This window comes from Jaculus jaculus, chromosome 11 (genome assembly GCF_020740685.1).
Source record: "Jaculus jaculus isolate mJacJac1 chromosome 11, mJacJac1.mat.Y.cur, whole genome shotgun sequence".
NCBI classification, from domain to species: Eukaryota; Metazoa; Chordata; class Mammalia; order Rodentia; family Dipodidae; genus Jaculus; species Jaculus jaculus.
Window position 1 is genome coordinate 23,377,616 of NC_059112.1, and position 27,754 is coordinate 23,405,369.

General features: G+C 43.4%; 1 protein-coding gene across 6 annotated transcripts in view; it reads right to left on the reverse strand.

Moving 5' to 3' along the window:
- The window catches only part of Limch1 (LIM and calponin homology domains 1), a 398,796-nt gene that overhangs the window by 176,962 nt on the left and 194,080 nt on the right, over nt 1-27,754 (reverse strand). For all 6 annotated transcript variants that reach the window (XM_045130433.1, XM_045130435.1, XM_045130434.1 and 3 more), the window contains exon 3: nt 23,674-23,743. In XM_045130433.1, the coding sequence (XP_044986368.1) occupies nt 23,674-23,743 (70 nt within the window). The remainder of the gene's footprint in view (nt 1-23,673; nt 23,744-27,754) is intronic.

Below are 27,754 nucleotides of genomic sequence, written 5' to 3' on the forward strand. Positions count from 1 at the left end.
AGAAAGCAGAGAGCACAGTGTCCCACAGTCCTGGGCAGAATTCTCAGGACTCAAGTCACAGGTGGCTGCTGAAGCTTATAGACCCTCTGCTTTGTTTAACCCACACCTCGGGCACTCCCCACCCATGCCAATGCCCAGCGACCCCCTTCTCCTCACACCGCTGACTCAGCTACAAGGACCTGGAGGGAAAGGTCAGACTCCAGAGACATTTGCTTTATTCAGCACCATGAAGGAAATAGCAGCAGTTCAGTGAGAGAATAAAAATGAGGAGTTGGCTAAATAAAGGTGATAAAAATAGATTTTCCGACCCTCCGAAGATGAATCATTTTGCCATGGGGACTCACGAGACCATTTCAGCTCGGTTTTCAATCCAGCCTCATAAATTTGATGAAGGAAATTTTCCTTCCCCTAGATCACTGGTGCCATGAAGTGTTTAGTGTTCAGATGGTTCTGACAGGATTTTATTAAAGAACTGCCCAGAAATAACCTCCACTCCTCCCTGCGCCTGAGGTAAACGTGGTCTTTGAGGGACAAGTGAGGCTGGGCTACGCAGCCCTTGCATTAATAATCAAGAAAATGAGATTATTTTAGAGTCCAAAGGGGACAACGGAGGCAAGAGCACAGGGAGAGGAGTCTCAGTGATGGGACACGTCCTAGGTACGGGGTCACATTTCCCCACACCAGGTGCTGTTGGGAATGCATCTGGCTGGCATCCATCTTTAAAGCACAGTACTTATCAGTCACAAAATTCTTGAAAATCCTCTTTAGGTTGACAAACTAATACATCTATGTGTCTTCCACCACACAGCCTAAAAGAAAAAAAACAATTCTTTGCTTAACAGATAAAGTCCATTTAGAGCAATATATATATATATATATTTATATATATGAGCCAGGCATGGTGGCGCATGCCTTTAATCCCAGCACTTGGGAGGCAGAGGTAGGAGGATCACCAAGAGTTCGAGGCCACCCTGAGACTACAGAGTGAATCCCAGGTCAGCCTGGGCTGCAGTGAGACCCTACCTCGGAAAAAAAAAAATATATATATATATATATATATATATATATATATATATATATATATCAAGGGATAAGTTGATAGGAAAGCAATTTTGACGCTAACTGTGGTCATACCATAAATTCATCCACATTAACTCTTTAAAAGTGCTTAAATCTAAATAGCTTCCTTCCCTTAGGAACATCCATATATATGCACTTTCTTCATGACGAATTTTACTTACCCCAGCCTGTCCTCACACTGCACACTGACCTCCACGGGCCCTCACAGGGACACGGGTGGTACATCTCTCCTGGCAGCCCCACACAGTAGCCTCACGCATTCCCGTGCTCAGTGTGGTCCTTGCCACAAAGCCCTGCTCGGTCCAGAGCAGGCTGCAGCAGCTGAAATGCTGATGCAGGGAAAAGAAGGAACTTGGAAGAGAGCTGATTGCCACACCTATTGGGGAAGGAGGCGGGGATTCTGCTCCCTCTGAGGAAGAGGACAGAGACCCAGATGCAATCCCGAAGGACAGCGCAGTGATCGCTGCCAGCACACAGTAGGCTTGCAACACTCAGTCATTCTGGAAGTGGAATAAGAGCCCAAGTGGGACCTGAGGGACATGGGTTCAAGTCCCGACACTGACACTCTGACAAGGCTACATGGCCTTGGGTGAGTCACTGCCTTCTGAGCCCATTTCCTTGTTTATTACAGAAAGGATGTTTTAAAGACTCATCTTAGGGGCTGGGGAGATAGCTCAGGGGTTAAAGGCACTTGCTTGCAAAGCCTGACAGTCACGGTTTGATTCCTCAGTACCCACATAAAGCCAGATATACAAAGTGGCCCAAGCATCTGGAGTTCATTTGCACTGTAAGGAAGCCCTGGTGTGCTCATCCACACACACACACACATTCTCTCTCACTCTCTCTCTTTCAAATAAATAAAAATATTCAACAAAGAATAAATCTTGGGCTAGGGCAGATTGCTCAATCAGTACAAGAGCTTGCCATGCCAACATGAGGACCCGCATTCAATGCCCAGAACCCACGTAAAAGACAAGTATGGTGGTGCATGCTTGTAAGAAGACAGACAGGTGGATGCCTAGGGCTCAGTAGCCAGGGAGCCTGGCTTAATCGGCTAGTTCTAGGCCAATGAGAGACTCTGTCTCAAAGGAGGTGGACAGCACCTAAGAAACGACGCCTAGCTGGGCATGGTGGTGCACACCTTTAATCCCAGCACTCGGGAGGCAGAGGTAGGTGGATCGCTGTGAGTTCGAGGCCACCCTGAGACGACACAGTGAGTTCCAGGTCAGCCTAGAGTAGAGTGAGACGCTACCTCGAAAAACCAAAAAAGAAAAAAAAAGAAAGAAATGACACCTGAAGGTGTCCTTTGGCCTCCACACACATGTGCATATATACGTGCACACACACTCACATACACACATGCATCTGCCCCACACTAACACACACCCACACATATGCACACAATAAATAAATCTATAGGTAGCTTCCAGTTCTGTAATTCTAAGGCCAGCATAAGCATAATAAATAATAAACACCCCCGCAACACACTAAGCATACATCCTACACCATCCACGGTCCAGTGGGCTCTGGGCGAGCCCTCCCATTCCGCCCCACCGTGGCCGAGGTGAGACAGAGCAGTGCCAGTTTTATAGATGAGGAAATGACCACACTTGATCCATGAATCTCCGTGAACAGAAAGGCTCATCATGTCCATTCAGTGTCCTGAATTTAAGTGGTGACATTTAATCTTCGTGGCTAAAGTTGGGGATGACATCTGAGAATGGAATTTCAGCACCATCAGGTAATTAATGTCTTTGCAGCCTCTTCTGGTACAATTCCGATGCGCCAGTATTTATGGTTATGGTAGTTCATGCTACAGCAGAATCCATTTTCCACCTGTTGTTTTTTTTTTTTTAAACAATTTTATTAAACCTCCCTAAAGGATATGAAATATTTCTTCATGTCAAACAGAATCCTAAAATAAGTGAGCAGAAACACCTAGTGTGGATTTACCATTTAGGATTTTCTGATGCCATAAAACACAGCGCTTATAACCAATTCATTATTTATAAAATTTTATTAGATTGATATGCCTACTGGCTCTCTGATATCCTGCCACTTATTATTGATATCACCATATCAAATGGTGGGCTGGCATTTAATAGTTATTAATGACATCTATATTTTCTTACCTGTTTCATACATTAGGGCTTGTTTTATCTTTATTTATTATCATTCACGCTACTTAAAAAATTTTTATTCACATTTATTTATTTGAGATAGATAGATAGAGAAAGAGAGAGAGGAAAAGAGAAGCTCTGGCCACTGCAAATGAATTCCAGATACATGTGCCACCTTGTTCATCTGGCTTATGTGGGTCCTGGGGAATCAAACCTGTGTCCTTAGGCTTTGCAGGCCAACGCCTTAACAGCTAAGCCATCTCTCCAGCCCCTCACTTTACTTTTTTCCCCACACTAAATATCAACTTTGTTTGGAAATCTTTACATGGTAAGTCCTTGTGGTACTTTTTCAACTTTTTTTTTTAAATTTTTTTTTGAGGCAAGCCCAACAGACTGGCCCTTTTTATGAGAGAGAGAGAGAGAGAAAGAGAGAGAGGGAGGGAGGGAGAAAATTGGCACACTAGGGACTCTAGCCACTCTAATTCAACTCCAGATGCATGTGCCACCTTGTGTGTCTGGCTCAGGAGGGATCTGGGGAGTTGAACATACGTCTTTAGGCTTCGTAGGCCAACGCCTTAGCTGACCTGTCTCTCCAGCCCATTTAAAAAAATAATTTATTTTTGTTAATTATGAACTTTACTGTATGAACAAATTGCATGTTAGTCAGATGGAGAATATGACTTTTTCAACTCTTTGAAGATCTGAAATTATTTCAAAACAATCTTTTACTGTTTAATTTTATTAGTCGTGTGTGTGTGTGTGTGTGTGTCACTGCAAGTGTATGTGTGTGTATGCTGCACGTATGGAGGTCAGAGGACAGCCCAACCTTGAGTGTGGAACCTTGTTCTGAACCTTGGCTGAGGCAGGGTGTTTTTGGGGTGGTGGTTGTCATTCATCACTGCACATGAATTCCAGGCTCGATGTCTCACTTCTATCCTTACCACCCTTCTTGCACTGGCACGGTTAAGATTACAGGTGCTTGAGACAGTGTCCAGCTCAGCGTAGGTTCTGGGCATCCAAATTTGGGCACTCATGCTTGTGTGCCAAGTGCTTTATCGGCTGAGCCATTTCCCCAGCCCCCCCCCCAAAAAAAAAATTAAAGAAAAAAACATTTTAATCCTCGTATGGGAATCACTTCCTGAATAAGATCTTTTTTTAATTTTTAAATTTTAATTTATTTATTTGAGAGAAACAGACAGACAGAGAGAGCAAGAGGCAGAGAGAGAGAGAGAGAGAGAGAGAGAGAGAGAGAGAGAGAGAGAGAGAGAGAGAGGGAGAGAATGGGCGCGCCAGGGCCTCCAGCCACAGCAAACAAACTCCAGATGCATGCACCACCTTGTGCATCTGGCTAACGTGGGTCCTGGGAAAACAAGCCTCGAACCAGGGTCCTTAGGCTTCACAGACAAGCGTTTAACCACTAAGCCAACTCTCCAGCCCCCTGGATAAGATTTTAAAAAGGTTTCTTTCTCTTTTTATCTCTCTCTCCAGATCCTAGGCCTTTACTGGACACATATGGGGTTCTCTTTTTCACATTTTATTGGGAATTTTAATGTAGGGACATCCTACAATCTGGTCCTTTCTCATTGGATTATCCTCCTCTGTCTTCTCCTCTGTCTCCATTCCCTTGAGGACCCTCTTCAGAGGGGGGGGCTAGTACTCATTGTGTGGTCACAGTTGCACCAGTCAAGTCACCCTACCTTTAAAAAAAAAAAATTATTTATTTATTTATTTGAGAGTGACAGAGAGAGGAAGAGGCAGAGAGAGAGAGAGAGAGAATGGGCGCACCAGGGCTTCCAGCCACTGCAAACGAACTCCAGACACATGTGCCCTCTTGTGCATCTGGCTAACGTGGGTCCTGGGGAATCGAGCCTTGAACCGGGGTCCTTAGGCTTCACAGGCAAGCGCTTAACACCTAAGCCATCTCTCCAGCCCCCTTTTTTCTTTTTTAAGTAAAAGAGAACAGATTTTAAATTTACAGGAACTTACACCTCTTAATGTCTATAATGTCTTAATGTCTATAACACCTTGAGTGCAATCAATGAATGGTAGCGTATTATTAACCAAATTCTACATTTCATATGGATTTTATTTAATTTTTCCAAGTTATCTTCCGTAGTTCGTAGATTCCATACCACATCACATTGTCATCTAGTCCCCTTAGCTAGCCCTTGACTTCCCAAATTTCTGGAAACTTGCCCTGTTTTTATGACTTTGGCAGGTAGTTTGTAGAATGTTCCTCTTCTTGAGTTTAAGATTTTTTTTTCTCACAGTAAGACTGAGGCTGTGGGTTACATAAGGATGATCACTGAGGTAAAAAGCACAATTTCTTTTAAGATTTTATCATTCATCATGGTTTTCATTTGGTTTGCTGCTCACTTGAGATGAGGGTCTTACTATGCTGCCGTGGCGGGGCTTGAACTCCTGGACTCAAGCAATCTTCCTGCCTCCAGTGTCTAAGTGGCTGGGTCTAGGGACATGTGCCACAATGCCTAACAGTCATTCTACTTTAAAAAGGTTTATGTTTAAGTTAACTAGAAACTGTACGCAAAGTTGAATCCTAGAAAGGCACGTTTAAATATAAAACCATTTACTCCATAACCCTGTGTTTTATACCAGAGAGAAAGAGAATGGGGGAAACGAATGTTCTTATCCATTCTGAGAAACACGCAGACCCGAGATTCCAGGAGGAAGCCGGCTAATTACCAGATAGGTGTCTAGCAATTCTTTTGAAATGTTTGCCAAGACAAACTTCCTAGAAAAACAATCTAAGAGGAAGGCACACTTTAAGAGCCGTGTTGTTTCAATCAAGCCCCGTCTCTTTTTCACAGGGTGCCTTCAAGTGTGTGGTTCAATGTATTCCTGTCCAATGACAGAACACCGACTAACAAGCCTGAGTTGGGAATATATGCTAAGAACTCAGTTCCACGGAAAGTCCTTATTCACATAAGCTCTGACTATGAAAAAAAGGCAAGACTTTGGAAGAAATATGTGCTCCCTGATATTATATACTTTTCCCCTCACAGGTTCTACTAGAAGATTTCATTCCTAAAGGAAAAAGTAAGGAACTGACGTAATGTCACAAACTCTGCTCAGCGAAAGATAAGGGAGAGCTAGTGTGGTTTCTTTCTTCAAAGAACAGTGCTTTTTCTTTTCTTTTGAGACAGGAAGGGATAAAAAAAACCTAAGAGGGGAGAAAAAGAACTTTACAGCAGTGCTTTATATAAAACCTTCCACCTTTGTAGAGACGCAAAATAATTACGGAAACAAGCTTGGAAAAATAATTTGTAGTGCAAGAAAAGGCTATTAAACTGCAGCTAGCAACGTTAGTCATTCATGGCACATGAAACTCAGAATTTAAGTGCTTGGCTGGCCTGCTCACCATGGCTGGGTAAATTGCACCCCCAGCCTTGCCTTCCCCAAATTTATATGTTGAAGATCTAACTCCCTGTAATTCCGACTATGACTGTATTTGACTTTTATTCGTTTTTTTTTTTTTTGTATTTTTATGAGAGACAGAGAGAACTGGTGCACCAGGGCCTCCAGCCTCTGAAATCAAACTCTGGATGCGTGTGTCATCTCGTGTGCATGTGCGCACTTGCATCGCCTTGTGCGTCTGGCTTACGAGGGATCTGGAGAGTCGAACATGGGTCTTTAGGCTTCCCAGGCAAGTGCCTTGACCGCTAAGCCATCTCTCCAGCTCTGTATTTGAGTTTTAAGAGGTCACTAGATGATAGGAAGTCATCTAAGTGAATCCTAATCTAGACTGTAACAATGTCCTTATATAAAGTAGTGAGGGGCTGGAGAGATGACTTAGCCGTTAAGGCGCTTGCCTGCGAAGCCTAAGGACCCATGCTCACCTCTCCAGATCCCACACGCAAAGGTGAGGCAAGCACAAGGTCTCACATGCTCACTAGGTGGCGCAAGTGGGTGGAGTTCGATTTCAGTGGCTGAGGCCCTGGCGCACCAATTCTCTCTCTCTCTCTCTCTCAAATAAAATAAAATAAAATAAAATAAAATAAAATAAAATAAAATAAAATAAAATAAAATAAAAGTAACCAGATAGGGCTGGAGAGATGGCTTAGCGGTTAAGCGCTTTTAAGCGCTTGCCTGTGAAGCCTAAGGACCCCGGTTCGAGGCTCGGTTCCCCAGGTCCCACGTTAGCCAGATGCACAAGGGGGCTCATGCGTCTGGAGTTCGTTTGCAGAGGCTGGAGGCCCTGGCCCGCCCATTCTCTCTCTCTCCCTCTATCTGTCTTTCTCTCTGTGTCTGTAGCTCTCAAATAAATAAAAATTAAAAAAAAAAATAACCGGATAAAGATGCAAGAAGATGTTGACCACCAAGCTAAGGAGAGAGGCAACTTTGTTGCCTTTGATCTTGAATTCTTAGCTGCCTCCAGGTTTGTGCGGAAATAAATGTGGTATTCATTATAGTAGCAGAGCAAACCAGTACCCTCACTTATGTCTACCAGTGAACTATCAAGGGGTAGGAGAAAGGCTCAGAGCACAAGATTGGTGGCTCCTATAATGTAAAAAAATGTCAACTAATTTAGATGAAGACTGTTCACCGTCATCATCTGTCGTAACTTCAAATCTAAGTGCAACTACCACTGACTTCTGAGATTGCAAATCTCTTTTGTCCCTCTCTCCTTGAGTCCTTGCCAATGCAGATCAAACACCCCAAAGATAAGACAACAGGGAAGGAAAGAAAAAAAAACTTCAAAGCTGTGATTATAGAAAAAAAAATCCTTCTTCCTTATGTATACTTAAGCATAAAGATTTAGCATCAAGATTATTCATTAACTGAGTCCAACTTTTATAACTTTCCATGAGTTCCAAACCAATAACTTCCATTATTCTGCCAGACATCTGCACACGAACATCTCTGAGAGACAGCCAGCTCAACGTGTCCAAAAAGAGAATTCATCTTTGTTCTTGGAACCCATTTCACATTCTCCTGCTCCCATGATGCCTATTAATGGAATTAGTATCCTCCAAGTCGCTCAGGTTCGAAGCATAGATGTCATCTTCCTAGAATTATTCATTATATTTCATCAAGTCTAATGTGTGCATTTTTTTAAACCTTTGAAACAAATTTGCATCTTTCCACTGCTGGTGTCATAACATTGTGTCATAATTGAATTGGCAGATGTTCTTGTTATTAGTGATACTCTTAAAAAATGGTACGTGTTATACATGATGCCATGTTACATTGGGGACAACCCCTGTCTCCTCATCTCTACTACCATTGCTATCCCTAAGGCTTTGGCGCTCATCCATCATCTTTCATTTGGGTTTCTTCCCTCCTAGCTGACTTTTATTGCAGGTTTCTTCCCCCCAAAATATGCTTTCTACAGTGCTTTGGTTTAAATCTGAAACATATTCCTCAAAACCCGTATGTTGAAAGCTTGGCTACTAACGCACTCATGTTTGGAGATGTGCCTTGGATCCGAAGGATGCTAATGTCATCGATGGATAAATTCACTGATGAGTTTGCAGCTCAACAGACCATTAGAAGGTGGGACCTAGTTGGAAGGCTGGGTCACTGGATTTTGTGGCACTGAAGGCTATGTTTTGCCTCCAGCCCCCTTCTCTGCCTTTTTGTTTCTTGGATACTAAGAGGTGAGCAGCCTTCCCCGTCACATGCTCCTGACACCATATGCTGTGTCTCTTCTCAGGCCCAAAGGAATAGAGCCAACAAACCCTGCACTGAAATGTGAACTAGAATAAACTTTCTTCAAGTTCTTTACAGGTATTTTTAAACATTTCATTTACTTATTTATTTATTTTGCTTAGAGAGAGAGAACCTCTAGCCACTGTAAATAAACTAAAGATGCATGAGCCACCTTGTGCATCTGGCTTATGTGGGTACTGGGGAATTGAACCTGGGTCCTTGAGCTACGCAGGCAAGTGCCTGAACCGCTAAGCCATCTCTTCAGCCGCTGTTACAGGTATTTTGTCACAGTGATAGGAAGTTGGCTAACACACACACAGCTGACAGAGATATCTGCAATATGATTCCTTTCCTCACAGTGGCTCTTATTATATCCACAAGAAGGCCAAACCCCACAAAGTGGAATTTCTGTTGTTTTTTTTTACTATAGTATTCTGGATCTACCTTCCTTTTTTTAAAAAAAATTAAATATTTATTTATTTGATAGAGATAGAAAGAAATAGATGAAAGAGAGAGTGAGAGAGAATGGGTGCACCAGTGCCTCTAGCCACTGCATATGAACTCCAGACACATGTGCCATCTTGTATATCTGGCTTATTTGGGTACTGGGGAATCAAATCTGCATCCTTAGGCTTCACAGGCAAGTGCCTTAACCACTAAGCCATCTCTCCAACCCGTGCCCCACCTTTCAAAGCAATAACTTCTCTCAGGGACATTTGGATCCATCTAGTCATATTTAACTATGAGGCACCTCCAACCAGGACCTAAGTTCTTCTCTTCTGGATTGAGCCTTTACAGTCCCACCAAGAACATCCTTTCCCCAAAATCAATTCTTTTTTCTCTGTGTGACCCTACCTCTTCAAAAGCAGCTCTTAATCTCAAATCCAAATGTCTTCCTTCCTGTTTCTTGTGTATCATTAGCACAGTCTGAGTTGTCTGTCACTTGGGAAAAGACTCCCTGGAAGGCAAGAATGACGTCCTGAATCAGAAGTGGGTTGTCATGAGAGCAAATCATCTCCCTTTGGTGCTACATCCAAAAGAAAACCAGGGAACAGAAGCTGGATGACAAATAAGAGAAACTTTCCAAGGAAAACTTAAAATTTTCTTTAAGTCCTTGGACCCAAGGGCCCTACCTTCAGGAGAACAAGAAATGATGTCCTGATTTCTCAACAGGTCCTAGAAATGCTCCTCAAGTTACACACTATCTGTTGAAAAGATCACTGCGTTGAAAATACATTTAGGGCTGGGGAGATGGTTCAGGGATTAAATCTGCATGCTTGTAAAGTCTGCCAGCCCAGCTTCTATCCCCTAGTACATCCAGCCAGACGCAAAAAGTGGCGCATGTCTGGAGTTCATTTGCAATGGCAAGGGACTCGGGTGTGCTCATTTTCTCTCTCTCTCAGATAAATAAATAAAGCATTATTCAAAATCTTTAAAAGATGGCAATGGTGGTGCACACCACCACATCTGGCATTTTTTCATTAGACCAAAAAAAGAAAGAAAAACTATTTAATACAGCTAGCCAGCAATCATCACAGCCTAGTGGCCCTGCCCATAGCATTTCCTCCTGTGAACATGTCACTGACTGGAGGCCACAGCCCACTGCCACAGACACATCACCAGCCAAGGAAACAATCAAAAATTGAGAGTCCGCCGGGTGTGGTGGCGCACGCCTTTTAATCCCAGCACTCAGGAGGCCGAGGTAGGAGGATCGCTGTGAGTTAGAGGCCACCCTGAGACTACAGAGTTAATTCCAGGTCAGTCTAGGCCAGATGAGACCCTACCTCAAAAAACAAAACAAAAAGTTGAGACTTAAAGTATCGTTTCTACTGTATGAGTATTGCTTTTATCCCATACTGAAGTAAAAATATTGTCAGTGGAAGCGATATAAATTGGGGACTATATGTGTATCACTTCAGTTCCTGTGACAGGCAGCTTCTGACAGCTCCCAGAGGTCCCTTGTGCCTGGTTTTCAGGACCTACTGTAATCTACTCCTACGGAGAGTCAAGTGACTTGCTTTTAATTAATGGATATAGCAATGCCACTTCAGAGATTAAGGCATAAAGAACCGTGACTTCCATTTTTCCTTCTCTCTCTCTCTCTTTCTCTCTCTCTCCTTCCTTCCCCTCCTCACTTCTTCCTCCTCCTCCTCCTCCTAACTTTCCCAATCTGAGGAGGCAAGTTGCAACATCATAACCTGATCAGTGGAAAGGCCTGTATGGCTAGGAACTAAGGTCAATTTTTTTTTTTTTTTTAGTGACCAGCCTATGAGGCACTGAATCCACATGAGTGAGAGGAGAATAGGGTCCTTGTATGGCTAAGACTTGAAATGACATTGGCCAATACTTGATGAAGTCTTGTGAGAGACCCTGAACCAGAGAGCACCCTAAGCTTTGTCAAATTTATGACTCACAGGAACCATGCAATGTTGTTGTTTGAAGCCACTAAGGTTTTTTTTAGGGGGGAAGGGGGTGTAGCTTGTTATACAGCAGTAGATAACGTACACTCACAAAATGAGGAACCAGAAGGAAGATGATAGGTACAGGGCAAGTGAAAGGAAAAAAAAAGGATCATCAAATCCCCCAAAAGTGAACAAGGAGACTAGCTTGTTTGCCTGACCCAAGCACATTAGTGAACTGGCAGAAGCCAGTCTGCTTTTGTTCTTTGACCTAACTCACTGTGGAGGAATGCTGTCCCCAACTGACCCATCATATCTGTCTGTCACTGGGTAGCCAACCGTGCCTTCTTGGTTAGGTCATAACTCAGTTACAGTCCTGGTTCCTGGGAGTGACAAGAGGGAGAGATAAGCCTAGACTCTTCTTGATTTAGCGCTGGAAGAGCTTTCAAAGCCTTTACTCCAAGGCTGGAGAGAAGACTCGATGGTTAAAGTTACTTGCTTGCAAAGCCTGCTGGCCTGGGTTCAATTCCCCAGTACCCACATGAAACCAAATGCACAAAGTGGCACATGAGTCTGGAGTTCATTTGCAGAGGCAAGAGGCCCTGGCATGCCCATTCTCTCATTCTCTCTCTGTCCTCATAAATAAATAAAAATATTTTTTAAAACCTCTCTTTGCAGAGTCTTCAATTTCTTTCCATATGGACCAGAGAACATAACTATATCTTAAGAAAGCTATTAAGAAGATGAGAAGGGGCTGGAGAGATGGCTTAGCGGTTAAGCGCTTGCCTGTGAAGCCTAAGGACCCCGGTTTGAGGCTCAGTTCCCCACGTCCCACGTTAGCCAGATGCACAAGGGGGCGCATGCATCTGGAGTTCGTTTGCAGTGGCTGGAAGCCCTGGCGTGCCCATTCTCTCTCTCTCTATCTGCCTCTGTCTCTGTGTTTGTCACTCTCAAATAAATAAATAAATAAATAAAATACTTCTTTAAAAAGATGAGAGGGCTGGAGAGATGGCTTAGCAACTAAGGTGCTTGCCTGCAAAGCCAAAGAACCCAAGTTTGATTCCCAAGTAGCCATGTAAGCCAGATGCACAAGGTAGCACGTGTGTCTGGAGTTTTTTTGCAGTGGCTAAAGGCCCTAGTGTGCCAATTCTCTGTCTGCCTTTCTTTTCTCTCTCTCAAATCAATAAATAAATAAAATATTAAAGAACAAGAAGAAAAAGAAGAAGAGCCAGGCATGGAGGTGCACACCTTTAATCCCAGAACTCAGGAGGCAGAGGTAAGAGGATTGCCATTAGTTTGAGGCCACCCTAAGACTCCATAGTGAATTCCAGGTCAGCCTGGACTAGAATGAAACCCTATCTTGAAAAACAAAAATAAATAAATAAATAAATAAAGAAGAAGAAGAGAAGGAGGAGGAGAGACAGGGGTGGTTTGTACTTCTATATGCCAACAACCATGGAGGCTGTTAGGACCAGCAGCATATGGGCCATACTGACCGGGGAGGCATCAAATCAACTAAGAGCTCTTTGTTCATTTTCCCTGATTTAACTGAACAGGGTTGAACATACCCAGACCTTCAGATCTCTGTTGATTTCCCCTGAAGTCTACACTTCTAGGTCTCAACCGACTAAAATGCTACCACAATTGGCTCCAACCTCAGCAGCCACAAACTGAGCATTCCTTCTGTGTACCATGTGAGAACACAAGCTAGGCTCCTCATGCTGTGGCAGGGAGGGGGATAAAAAAAAAGTGTCATGAAATTCATTACGGGCTGAGATACTTCACAAGATCTATTCATTTCCCTCGGTGAAACAAGCTTCCTTCACAAAGCACATCTCTCAGCTACCAGTTCTTACTTGTCCCCCCCCCCAAAAGAGTTCAGCAGCCCCCAAAGTTGTCAGATCATACGATGCAATGAATGCTGACCACGCACAGCCTTCCCGCTCCTCGACCCACCCAGATTGCAGATTCTGGGTCTGTCTGTCCCTGAGTCGTTTTTGTCTTAATTCAGATGTGCCTAAGTAGGGTGACTGGCCCTTGAAAAAGCTGACAGTGACAGGGGCTAACAGTGACAGCAGTGAAAAGGCAAGAAACAAGAAAGGAGCCAGGCGTGATTGTGCACACTTTTAATCCCAGCACTCAGGAGGCAGAGGTAGAAGGATCATTGTGAGTTGGGGGCTACCCCGAGACTACATAATGAATTCCAGGTCAGCCTGGACCACAATGAAACCCTAACTCAAAAAAAAAAAAAAAAAAAAAAAAGAAAGAAAGGCCAAGCGTCAGTATGGTAGGAGCCTGAAAGATTCTGAGTTGTGAACAGAGAAAAAGTTTAGAGGGGAGCTGGTATATGTGTGTGTGTGTGTATGTGTAGAAAGAGAAAGGGAAGACAGGATTTTAGGAAATTTGACTGTATATATGGAATCACAACATCTATTCTTAAAACATTTTGGGGGGACTGGAGAGATGGCTTAGCGGTTAAGCACTTGCCTGTGAAGCCTAAGGACCCCGGTTCGAGGCTCGGTTCCCCAGGACCCACGTTAGCCAGATGCACAAAGGGGCGCACGCGTCTGGAGTTCGTTTGCAGTGGCTGGAGGCCCTGGCGCGCCCATTCTCTCTCTCTCTCTGCCTCTTTCTTTCTGTCTGTTGCTCTCAAATAAATAAATAAACAAACTTTTTTTGTTATTTTTATTTATTCATTTGAGAGGGAGAGAGAATGGGCACACCAGAGCTTCCAGCTGCTGCAAGCGAACTCCAGACGCACGTGCCACCTTGTGTATCTGGCTTATGTGGTTCCTGGAGAATCGAACCTGGGTCCTTTAGCTTTGCAGACAAGTGCCTTAACCGCTAAGCCATCTCTCCAGCCCCACTACGTCTAGCATATTTATTTATTTGCAAGCAGAAAAAGAGAGCAAGGAAATGTGTGCAGAAGGGCCTCCTGCCACTGCAGAGGGACTCCAGATGCACAAGAAACTGTGTACATCTGCCTTTGTGTAGATACTAGAGAACTGAACACAGGTCTTCAGGATTTGCAAGGAAGTGCCTCTAACTAATGAGCCATCTCTCCAGCCTCACCATGCCTTTTTAAAATTGTGCTATAGCAAAGATTTCCAATGCTATTATTATTATTATGGTTTGTCAAATTCCTGTGTCATTGATTGTGATGTTGGAGGCATGGTCACATGAAACTGGAGGTAATGAGGGTGGCAGTGAGAAGGTGGTATTTATGCGATGTTTCATTACGTGAAAATGTTTTAAGATGTCTCAGTTTTATTGAAGGAGTCAATGTTATTGAAAGGAGAAGGGAGGGAGGTAGTTTTCCAAACCATATGAGGTCTCCTTAGAGGTCAAGGCCTCCAAACAGATGTTCAGAAGTACTGGGTTCCATTCTCCACTGTAAGACCTGGTGGAGATCATAAGGCACAATGGCAGACATAGACCCAGAAGCTAGGTAAGCCCAGCTTACAGGTTTTTATTTAATATTTATTTTTTTATTTATTTGACAAAGAAAGGGGGGGAGAGAGAGAGAGAATGGGAATACCAGGGCCTCCAGCCACTGCAAACGAACTCCAGACCCGTGTGCCATCTTGTGCATCTGGCTAACGTGGGTCCTGGGAAATTGAACCTGGGTCCTTTGGCTTTGCAGGCAAATGTCTTAACCTTTAAGCCATCCCTCCAGCCCCCAACTTCCAGTTTTAATCCTGCTTCTAAGCTACAGAGTTGGTGACTGTTAGCTTTGAACCGTGGTTCCTGAGAAATAGGCAGGGTACGGTCATGATCACCCGGCACTGTACCAGGTACTCAGGAGGCACCAAATGTGTGAGGCTGTGACTGTGGCAGCCTTCCTCCGGCCTCTCTCACTGCATGCTTCACCTCCTCCGTGCCCTAAAACAATAAGCTTAAGTAGAAACAACAGAATTGTAAAGACCAAAACTGAGGGGCTGGAGAGATGGCTTAGTGGTTAAGGTGCTTGCCTGCAAAGCCAGAGGACTCAGATTCGCTTTCCTAGATGTAAGCCAGATGCACAAGGTGGTGCATGAGTCTGGAGTTCACTTACAGCAGCTGAAGATCCCGGTGAGCCCATTTCCCCTCTCTTTCCCTCCCTCTTTCCCTCTCTCTTTCCCTCCCTCTTTTTCTCTCTCGTAAATAAATCAATTTAATGAAATTAAAATATTTTTAAAATTTTTTTCATTTATGTATTTATTTATTTGAGAGCAACAGAGAAAGAAAGAGGCAGGTAGAGAGAGAGTGAGAGAGAATGGACACGCCAGGGCCTCCAGCCACTGCAAACAAACTTGAGACGCATGCACCTCCTTGTGCATCTGGCTAATGTGGGTCCTGGGGAATCGAGCCTCGAACTGGGGTCCTTAGGCTTCATAGGCAAGTGCTTAACCACTAAGCCATTTCTCCAGCCCCAATTTTTTTTTTTTTTTAAGAACAGAACTTTGGCCCATTTCCTGCTGGAGGAAGGTACAGACTAGAAATTCAGAAGATAGTAATAAGATATATAGCGAAGACTTGAGGCTAATTTTCTTCAGGTCTGATCTGTGGAAAGTTTCCTTGGTTGGCAGACACCACAAACCCTGGGCCCTCAATCAGGCATCACAGCACTTGGGAGGCTGAGGTAGTAGGATTGCTGTGAGTTTGAGGTCAGCCTGGACTACAAAATGAGTCCTAGGTCAGCCTGGGCTATAGCAAGACCCTGACCCCCCCCCCCAAAAAAAATAAGTCTGGGACCCAAATTTACTGCCTCATCCTCTTCCTAAAAATCAAGTTAACTTTGTACTCCTGCTGCTCAGCTTTCAAAAGCTTCACATAACTACTTTTTGTCCAAAACAATATTTTTTGATCTTCTCATAACATGCAAATCTCTACAGCCCTTTCATCATCCGCTCCCACCTCGCTTGAACAGTGAATCACAACAGCTCTGTCGGTTTAGTAAAATAAAGCAGATGCCTTTTGAAAGCTTCCTAAAGCCCATGGAGTTTATGGAAACTTACATTTTTATGCATTTCAGGAAGCTGAGCTGTAACACATTTGAAATCTTATCTTTGGCTAGAGAAAAACGCATCTTGTTCTGAGAGGGTTGAAGCTACCAGACGGAGAGAGAGGCCTGCCAGCCCCCATCCTGCTCCGTGACACTGAACTTCAAAGCATCCCATTGCCACCATTGACCAGGCTAAGAGGCATTCTGTGAAATAAGGACTTGAGCAGAGCTCAGAAAGGTATTTGGAGGGTACTGACTAAGAGGAAGAAAGCAAGAGATGAATGTAAAAAGTCGAGTCCTTGTAGCTGGGAGTGGTGGTGTACACCTGGAATCCCAGCACCTGGGAGACTGAGGCAGGAGGATTGTGGGTTTCAGGCTAGTTTCAAATTCCAGACTTGTCTGGGTTACATAGTGAGGCCCTGCTTAAAAAGTTTTATAATTTTTTTTTTTTTTTTTTTTTGGTTTTTCAAGGTAAGGTCTCACTCTAGTCCAGGCTCACCTGGAATTCACTATGGAGCTTCAGGGTAGCCTCGAACTCACAGCAATCCTCCTATCTCTGCCTCCCGAGTGCTGGGATTAAAGGCATGCGCCACCATGCCTGGCTTAAAAAGTATTTTTTTAAAGAGTCTTTGCTTTCTCTTTCTCAAAAGAGATCAAACAATCTGTTATTTAGTTATACCATCTTCTACTAAGAACATGTGGCTATGCAATAAAAGGGTGACCAGGGTATGGGATTCATCTGAACTTTTTTCTTTTCCTTTTTTTAAATTTTTTTTTTTTGTTGTTTATTTATTTGAGAGCGAGCGAGAGAGAAAGAGTGAGAGAGAGAGAGAGAACGGGTGCACCAGGGCCTCCAGCCACTGCAAACAAACTCCAGACGCCTGTGCCCCCTTGTGCATCTGGGTCCTGGGGAATTGAGCCTCGAACCGGGGTCCTTAGGCTTCACAGGCAAGCGCTTAACCGCTAAGCCATTTCTCCAGCCCTCAACTGAACTTTTACTATTTGTCTACCAACTCCTTCCTTACGTGCTCACACGTCCTGTCTACCAAACAATCGCCCTTCCATCCACAAACTACCCTATTCCTCGCATCCTTTTCATCATCATGGACTAACGTGCAAAGTCAAGAAAGTATTTCACGATAGTTCTAAGAAGGCTCCAGACTTGGACTTAGGGATATAGCTCAGTACTTTCCCCATAAGCATAAGGCTGGAGACTGGCTGAATTTGATTTCCCGGTGCCCATAGAAATGGGAGAATGGGTTGCTGACAGAAAACAGCCGCTCCAGTCTTAATGAAACACATAAATACAGTATGAAGGTCACCTGACATGCTATTGTCTCCAAACATGTGCACATCTGCACCCACACATGCATTCACCACACATAGATTACATCACACACCGCCTCACACATAACACACACACACACACACACACACACACACACGAAATGAGACTCGGGACTTATGGCGGCATCCATCCCCGGTATTATCTATTTCCAGTGACTCTTATACGCAAATGACTATCAGAATAAAATTCAGCAACTGAAAGCTTAAACTCCAAGAGCCTGTGGTGAGCACGGGTTGGAGGTGAGATGGCTTCCACGTCATCTCTGTGGACCACTGGCTTGAGTTTCAGGATAGAACCTGATTGTGCAATGCTGATGAGCTGACAGACCGAAGGAGACTTTAAAAAACACACATCTTTGGCGGGCCAAGACCTAAATTTGAGGTCTTTCTCTCCGGCAGCAGCTAAGATTATCACTAACACCTAAAAAAGAATTCAAGCATCTGTGGAGAATCACCACGCAGCTTCCTGTGCCAGCAATCCTTACAGAAGGAACCCAGACGTACGCCCAGGGTCTGTGCGTTAGTGCCAGGAAATGACTTCCAACTACTTTGTTTTAACACCTCCACCCCTGAATTCTCTGTTAACCACAGCTCAACTCAGAGGGTAAAATACACCTATTCATGCCTTTGTAAGTCTGCACATGTTTATAATTCTGGCTTGGTATGTGAAAACACACTTGGCTATTTATCTTTGAGTCAAGCAGCTGGGCCTTCTTAACGGACTGACTTCTCAACACCAGGCCATTAGGGTGCACATTCACGGGGTCCAGGCATGTAAAGCACTCTGGTCAGACTCCCCAGGTCTACCATGGCTCCTGCTACAGCAGACTTCATCAACAAATGGTCAGTGGCCTGTCAACCCCTGACAAAGGGCAAACCAACCTATAAGTCTTTAAATCCCTTCGAGGCATTTTCTGGCCTTTCTGGGGTGTCACAATATGAGAAGGACAAAAATTTCATGTGAAAAGTGCATTCACACAAAAAGCAGAACCCAGGATAGTTCCTGCCCTCTTTAAATGTATTATTTGTTCAAACAATATTCAAATAAATAAATAAGTCCCCTCCCCAAAGAGAATTAATTAACTTTAATCTCTATTATTTTATCAATATTAATATTTTCAATCCTACTAAAATAGTTGCAATAGCACCATGACACCAAATATTCTTTGTTACAAATCTCCCCTCTTACCAAATTTCATCCTTCCCTCACTCCCTTCTTTTCTTTCCTTTCTTCCTTCCATGCCCATCCTCTTATATATAGAAAATTATATGCAGACACTTGGATGGATTTTTGAAATTCATCACACATAGCGTAATATTTCATCTTTAAATATTTTAATATGGACATCTATGATCAAGAGTATATATATATATATATATATATATATATATATATGTATATATATATAAAACTATTGGCTAATGTAGGCATTTGACAGAAAGATTATTATTGCCTAGTATTTGACTTGTACTCAAATTGCCTCAATTGTCCCAGTTCAGTCCCTTCTTCTCAATCAAGGACCATCTGGGGCCTTTGGCTGCCATATCAGCTGATCCACCTTTATCTACAGCAGGCTTCCAGCCTGTGGGAGGGGGGAGTTATTAATAACACCAAGAGTGCTGAAGAGCACAGGCAGTTACTTTGTAGTATGACCCTAGATTTGGACTTGTGATTTCTTACTGCCTCACTAGAACCCATCAAAGTTATTGGCAAGTTTGAACACGGCCAATAACTACTTCAAGCTATAGAAAGCCGGCTGTGGTGGCACCTGCCTTTAATCCCAGCACTCGGGAGACAGAGGTAGGAAGATCACTCTACTCTGAGAGTACATGATAAATTCCAGGTCAGGCTGGGCTAGAGACAGACCATACCTCAAAAAAAAAAAAAATAATAATAAATCAATAAATAATAAAAATAGAAGCTATGGAGTCTTAACATGAAAACTAAACCATTTGTAGGCCTTTCATTTTAAATTGTTGATAATAGGGCTGGAGAGATGGCTTAGCGGTTAAGCGTTTGCCTGTGAAGCCTAAGGACCCTGGTTCGAGGCTCGATTCTCCAGGACCCACGTTAGCCAGATGCACAAGGGGGCGCATGCATCTGGAGTTCGTTTGCAGTGGCTGGAGGCCCTGGCGCACCCATTCTCTCTCTCTCTCTCTCTCTCTCTCTCTCTCTCTCTCTCTCTCTCTGCCTCTTTCTCTCTCTGTCACTCTCACATAAATAAATAAAAAAAATTTAATTGTTGATAATAGTTGTGTAAAATCTTAGTCCCCCAAGTCTAAAGAGTTGACTTTCACCTTTCATATATCATATATATGTGTGTGTGTGTGTGTGTGTGTGTGTGTGTGTGTGTGTGTGTGTGTGTGTATTTTAAAGAACTGGGAGTGAATATGCTTGAGGAACAGGTGTCAACTGCAATTACCCAAGCAAGAGATGGCAAACAACTCCAGGAGGGCAGTGACCAAAGAGATACAGACAAGTGGATGGACCGGGGAAAGGTCCAAACTTCTTCATAACACGTGCCTGTATTGCCACGGGGAACCAGTGGAAGGGAGTTGTCGTGAAAGTCTGACCTGAATGCCATTGGAAGGACCTAGAGGCCAAGCAGTGGGAGAGGTTTCAGAAAGATGGGAGACATCCTGGCTGCGTTGTCCAATAGACACACAGAGGATATGCAGGCGGGGCAGTCCTAAACTAGATGCAGGGAAGGACAGCACTTGCTCAGGAATGCTCATTTGGACCAATGCTATGGAAAGCTAAAGTCAGGAAGACAGACAAGACTGTGAGCATGGAAAGGGAATGGCCTTCAGGTTTGAGGAGAGAACACTGGAGATGTACTGATGTCATGGAGAAGAGCAAGCAGTTTTCCTGATTCCTGCAAGCCTCCCCCCACTTGAGGTTTCTTTTTTTCTTCTTTTTGAGGTAGGATTTCACTCTAGTCTAGCCTGATCTGGAATTCACTCCATATTCTCAGGGTGGACTCGAACTCACGGCAATCCACCTACCTCTGCCTCCCAAGTGCTGGGATTAAACGCGTGCGCTACCACGCCTGGCTTATGTTTGTTTGTTTTTAATGCTGATCTAAAGGCAGTTGGAAGAAAAGCGTTTGGTTGTATGCTAGGGAAGCATTAATAAACAGAGCAGTAAATTTAGGAGAATAACTTTTAAAATGCTAAACAATCAAAGGATAGCACTATTTAACACTGAAATATTAAATAGGAGCATAGGTAATACATTAGAAGAGAAGATATAAAGAATACAGGGGGCGGGAGAGATGGCTTAGCAGCTAGGGCACTTGCCTGTGAAGCCTAAGGACCCAGGTTTGATTCCCTAGTACCTACATAAGCCAGCTGCACAAGGTGGCGCATGCATCTAGAGTTCGTTTGCAGCAGCTAGAGGCTCTGCATGCCCATTCTCTCTCTATCCACCTCTCTCTCAAATAAGTAAATAAATAAAACGTTTTTTAAAAAAACAATAAAAGATATAAGGGATATAGGGTGAAAGTAAGCATAGGATTTGTTATCCAGAAAAAAAAAAAAGAAGAAGAAGAAGAAAAAAAAAAAACAACCACAAAACCAGTAGGAACAGTGAAGTAAAAAGGAAATCCAAACAGAAAGGGGAAGAGACATCAAGTTCATGGGAAGAGAGCAATGGAGGTCTCCTTGCTGGGTTCAAATTGCTGCAGAGTAGAGGCAGCATGTAAAACAGTATTACGTGATCTAGGATTTACAAAACTAAACTACATGCAGGCTATCTCAGACCTGCACTTTCCTAAAAGTATTTATGATTCACATTGAAAATAAGGCTTCAGTGTCCTGCCTGTCCCCTCCCCCGCCCCCACCGCCACAGCACAGAGCTAGCGGCTTCTGTTCCCTAGGATTCCCTGGGGGTTCCTTGACTTCCCACTGTTGGTTTTGCTTCAGTGACATTAAACCCCAGGGGGCTCCAGGGTCAGGAGCTGCCACAGGGTTGGGGCCAACCAGGTGTCTGTCAGTCATTAAGACTACTGCTTTAACATCTGGAAAAAAGGTTGTGGGGGGGGGGCTTGTCAAAACAAAGTTCTAGGACTGGGAGTTGGCTTAGTGGTTAAGGCACTTGCCTGTGAAACCTAAGCACCCAGGTTCGTTTCTCCAGAACCCACTTAAGCTAGATGCACAGGGTGCTGCATGTGTCTGGAGTTCGTCTTCAGTGGCTGGAGGCCCTGGTGCATTCTCTCTCTCTCATAAATGAATAAATGAGAAGTTCTAAAACGATGTATCAGTAATACTCATATATTGATTGATGGTTTGCTTTATAGATGGATTCAATTCATTCCTCAGTCTGTCATTTTTCTAGCTATCTATCCACCTCCCTATTTACTATTTATGTTCCATGATTCTGACAAAGGAGGATTATTTTTTATAAAGGAAGAAATTTGTTTTTCATACATTTGGAGGTCAGAAAGCCCAAGAAGATCTCTAACTCACTACCAACCAATGCCGGAAATAAAATGCACATGCAGAAATAGCAATCCTTAAAATAAAGAAAGCATCTAGCTTATTCAACTTGCTGACACCATGTGCCTTCCTACCAGGACCCCCACAGTTTCTAAACACAATAGTTTCTTGTCACATCTAATTTTAACCAGTCATGGTGATATAACTAAAAAACTTTAAAACAATCAGTAAGGCCTGTGCAGGAGCCAGCCTAAATTCTTGACATTTTTCTCATTGTTTTCTGCAAAAACACACGCACAGGAAAAAAAAAAAAAAAAAAAAAAAAAAAAGATCATAAGGGAAACAGTCAATGAGTCTTTACCAGGCCATATACACTCTCAGCTTGGCATGTGTATATCTACATGTGCAGGTGTGCATGCACACATGTGTCAAACTCCTCCTACAACTAAGGTTTGGTTGCCATCCTGATCTTTGAGCTCTGTGCTTTTTCTGTTCTAAAGGCAGCACCAATTAAATCATTAAAATCGGTTGCCAGGGCTGAAGAGATGGCTTAGCGGTTAAGCGCTTGCCTGTGAAGCCTAAGGACCCCGGTTCAAGGCTCGGTTCCCCAGGTCCCACGTTAGCCAGATGCACAAGGGGGCGCACGGGTCTGGAGTTCGTTTGCAGAGGCTGGAAGCCCTGGCGCGCCCATTCTCTCTCTCTCCCTCTATCTGTCTTTCTCTCTGTGTCTGTTGCTCTCAAACAAAATAAATTAAAAAAAAAAATTAAAAAAAAATCGGTTGCCAAGAATTAAACATAACAGGCTGGAGAGATGCCTTCACGGTGAAAGGCGTTTGCTTGCAAAGCCTGATGGCCTGGGTTCGATTCCCCAGTACTCATGTGAAGCCAGATGCACAGTGTGCTGGGCCCATACACCTGGCGTTCATGGGCAGTGGCAGGGGCCTCCAGTGTACCCACACTCATTCTGTTGCCTGCCTGTTTCTTTCTGTGTCTTTCTCAAATAAATAAACAATGCATGAAAAAGAAAATCCTATCTGGTCATATGTAAGTGCTATAGATTTCACAGGAGTGGGTTCTGAAGGGCAAGGGCTCTGCTCACACAGGTCACCAGGTGGCACAGAGTCACCTTGGTGGGGGTGGGGGACTCGGTCTTTAGAATAGTTGGTTTGCATACGGGTACAACTGTGGCATTTAAACCAAGGTGGTGTTTTAATACTGAAAGCAGCAACTCAGTATGAAAGTGCTGTTTTCTCCTGAAAGTTTCTCTCTCTCTCTCTGTCTCTCTCTCTCCTCTCCATGGCCGTGGAATGCAGTGAAGGTCTGAAATGGGAAAGTGTAATTAAGCTCGCATTCCTTCCCTGGGGTCAACCCAATTATCAGCCTCTCACCCCAAGACAAATTTACCCCTTTAAGACTGAAGGACTTTATCACTCCTGGGATACAAACAGCGATTAAGATGCCATTTAGACAGCCTGGAATTTTTCATGTTTAAGTGACCTTAGTGGAATAGATTCAATGCATTCTCGTTCAAGTAGAATACACATTGCAGGGGAAAGCTGTAATAAATGGTACTACCATGACCCTTAGGTTAGCGCAAAGGAATATTGGAAAATAAATCTCAGTTCTGGATACTCACCAATCCTGCAATGGGGGTAGGCAATCTATTGATCTTTTTAACAAGTCCTGGCTTTATAGCATTCAGCAACCTGTCATGAAAAAAGGCAGAATGTCAAGTGAGACATAAAGCAAGATGAATGATACAAATCACCTTGATCCAGAGCCACAGCTAAATTGCTGAGTAGGAGAAGCAGTGAACTTAAAGCACATCGTAAATCCAAGTAATCTATCAGCCATCAGGCATGTCTGTGATGACCTCTGTCCACATCAAGTCCACCGACGGTGGGCAGAGTTTTTAGAATTTAGAAAAGTTAGGAGAGAAGAAAGGGAAGAGGCTAAGGGGTGAATGGATTCAGGTTGGAGGGAATTCTCTAGAACCAGAGTCAGGTATTACAATGCAGAGAAAGCATGTTACCAATTCTTCTGGCTAAGGCAGGAGCCTCTCCAAAGATTCACTAAGTTCAGAGACCAACTTATATCTTTTTTAATTTTTATTTTTTGGTCTAATGAGATAGGGTCTTGCTCTAGCCCACACTGACCTGGAATTTACTATGTAGCCTCAAAATGGCCTCAAACTCACTTCTACCTCCCAGATGCTGGGGTTAAAAGTTAAAAGCTGTGTATCACCATGCCAGGCCCAACCTATATCTTTGCAAGTGATTTGCCAATACAAATTCTGTCTCCAGGCCGTATGTATGCTTTGAGGAGAGTGGCTTGTTAAATGTGGTTGAATTTCATTTAAAAAAATGGAAGACTCCATTTCCTAAGAGGTTAGCCAACCCTGAAGATTTCAAACAAGGTTAACCACGATTCCCTAGGTATAAAATCATTTGAGCAAAAGATTTTCAGGGTCAGATTAAAATCATGTAAAAATAGGAATACAAGTAAGGGAATGCCAGATGAATACCTAGAAATGCTGTCTTCATGAACTATAAACACAGAGTGAAGAGAAATAAGGACACCAAGTTATAAAACTAAAACATAGTTAGCAATAGAGAAAAGGGTAAGGTGTCATATTTGCAAATTAGATTATGTAGAAAGGAACAATTGAAAGGAATGGGCTATAGAATGGAAACATCTATTTCCACATTAGGCAGTTAAGGGTTGGAGAGACGGCTTAGCAATTAAAAGCTTGCCTGTGAAGCCTAAAGGACCCCAGTTCGAGGCTCAATTCCCCAGGACCTATGTTAGCCAGATGCACAAGAGGTGCATGTGTCTGGAGTTCTTTTGCAGTAGCTGGAGGCCTTGGCACGCCCATTCTCTCTCTCTATCTGCCTCTTTCTCTCTCTCTCTATTTCTCTCAAATAAATAAATTTTAAAAAATTATATATATAAAGAATTAGGCAGTTAAGGGCTGGAGAGATGCCTTAGCAGTTAAGGCACTTGCCTGAGAAGCCTAAGGACCTGTATTTGACTCTCCAGATCCCACACTAGCCAGACACACAAAGGTGAGGCAAGTGCAAAGTTGCACATGCACACAAGGTGGCGCACATGTCTGCAGTTCAATTGCAGTGGTTGAAGGCCCTACTGCTCCAGTTCTCTCTCTCTCTCTCTCTCTCTCTCTCTTGCTCTCACTCTCTTGCATAAAACAAAAAGGCCAGTCTGTTGAGCTTGCCTCCAAAGAAAAAACTAGGAGGTTAAGTAATTTATCTCAGGGTACCGTGCAAAGCAAAAGGAGTTTATTAGCACTTGAGGATCAGTGAGCAGTCCAAGGGTCAAGGTGGCTCAACACCTGTGTTGTAAATAGTTTTATTGCTACATAGTCATGTTCACTTATGTACTATCTACAGCTTCTCTTGTACTATAATAGTGGGGTTCCCTATTAGGATGGAGAACATGGGCTGGAGAGATGGCTTAGTGGTTAAGCACTTGCCTGTGAAGCCTAAGGACCCCGGTTCGAGTCTCGATTCCCCAGGACCCACGTTAGCCAGATGCACAAGGGGGTGCACGTGTCTGGGGTTTGTTTGCAGTGGCTAGAGGCCCTGGAGCACCCATTCTCTCTCTCTCTCTCTCTGCCTCTTTCTCTCTGTCTGTCAAAAAAATAAAATTTTTTATAAAAAGGATGGAGAACATATGACCTATAAAACCTATACAGTTTTCTCTATTTGACCCTTTATAGAAAATATTCTCTGCTATATTTCATGCAACCCAAGACTGCAGTGAATTTTGAAGGTCCCGTCTTTGAGAGGTTGCTACAAGTCATCAACAGAAATTCCTTTAAATCGTCTCCCACGACTAAATATTGCTATATAGAGAAATGGCCCTACAGTGGTAAAACAGGATAGTCTTCATTTGCACCAAAGATGCACTGCCTGCTCTTCGTGTCTCTCACTGTGAATCCAACTGTGGCTCTAGCAGGTAAGGCATAGAGTACGCATGGGACCTTTTGCCCACTGAGAGGGATTAGCTCCAGGACCCCACTGAATAGCAAATCTCCAGTCCCTTATATAAAATGGTATCGTGTTTGTATTTAACCTTCCCAATCATCTCATAGATGTCAAATTATCTCTCTTATTTATGCCTAACACTGCAAATGCCACGCAAGTAGTCATTATACTGTCATACTCTTCAGGAAGCCAGGACAAGACATGTGAGGCCGGACATGTCTTCATACTGATGCATTTATTTCACCAATGTTTTGGACGATGGTTGGCTAAGATGCCCATGAAAATAGAGGGGTAACTATATGTCTTGGAGGTTGGACCAACCAACTCTGAAAGAGGGGCCAGAGCTTTGGTTCTGGTGTTTGACTGTCCAAAGTCAACACCCAGCTCAACGGTTTTCTAAAAGTGTACTTGATAGCATCTGTGAACCCCACCAACTCTACCCTGTGCCTTAAAAGAGATGAAATATGGAAGAAGCCAGCACAGAGCCCAGCACATATGTTCCCAATAAATATTTCTCTATGGTTGTGTGTGTTTTACCTATAGGAAATTGATTCACAACATTTTACCCCAACCACTTGTTTAAATAATTTCAGATTTTATTAAAAAAACAAATGAAATAGCATTGCTACCAGATACTAATTTAACCAAAGTAGAAAACAAAACCATTTTCCTCCAAAATTTATTACCTAACATTTATCTTTTAAAAAAATATCCTTGGGCTGGGGAGATAGCTTAGCCATTAAGGCACTTGTCTGCAAAGCCAAAGGACCCAGGTTCGATTCACCAGGACCCACATGTTAGCCAGATGCACAAGGTGGCACATGTGTCTGGAGTTCATTTGCAGTGGCTGGAGGCCCTGGTGTGCCCATTCTCTATGTGTGTGTGTGTGTGTGTGTCTGCTTCTCTCTCTCAAATAAATAAAACAAGAAATAAAATATTTTTTAAAAGGTACCCTTTTGTCATCTGTATCTAGAAGATACACTGACAATTTTTAGTATTTGAAGGCTCTACCAGCTCCTCTAACATGATCATATTCTTTTGACTTGTTATAAATATTCCATATATTCATCATGCACAGTTTTTTATACATCACAAACTTCCCTGTCACATTAAGTTTTAAAAATAACTAAGTGAGGGGGCTGGAGAGATGGCTCAATGGTTAAGGCACTTGCCTACAAAGCCTAAGCACCCAGCTTTGATTCCCCAGTAGCCATAAGCCAGATGCACAAGGTGGCGTATGTGTCTACAGTTCATTTGCAGTGGCTGGAGACCCTGGCACATCCATATTCTCTCTCTCTCTCTTCCTGTCTCAAATAAATACATATAAATAAATAAAACTGAATGAATAAAGCAAGATATAGTGCTAAACCATCATTTTATTTATGCATTGCTTCTGTTTGTAGGGGCGGGGGGAGCATGTGTGATGTGTCCACATGTATTGGCCTTGCAGCGCGCTATCCACTTGCCTGAGCCTGCAGGGGAACGGAGGGTTTTTCGCTGCAGGGGGAGAGAACCCTTCGCCTGCAGTGACCCGATCGGAATGTCAGATGTTTGCTCCGTTGCTCCTCTGCCTGGTCTTGTCTTGAGCTGGAGTCTCATTGCTAATTCCAAAGCTTGCAGGGCTCTGGAGCTGTGGTAAGTCTTGGGTCACTGTTCCCCTGTGGGATGGGGGTTACAGGCATGGATGTCCACACCCAGCTGTTTTCCATGGGA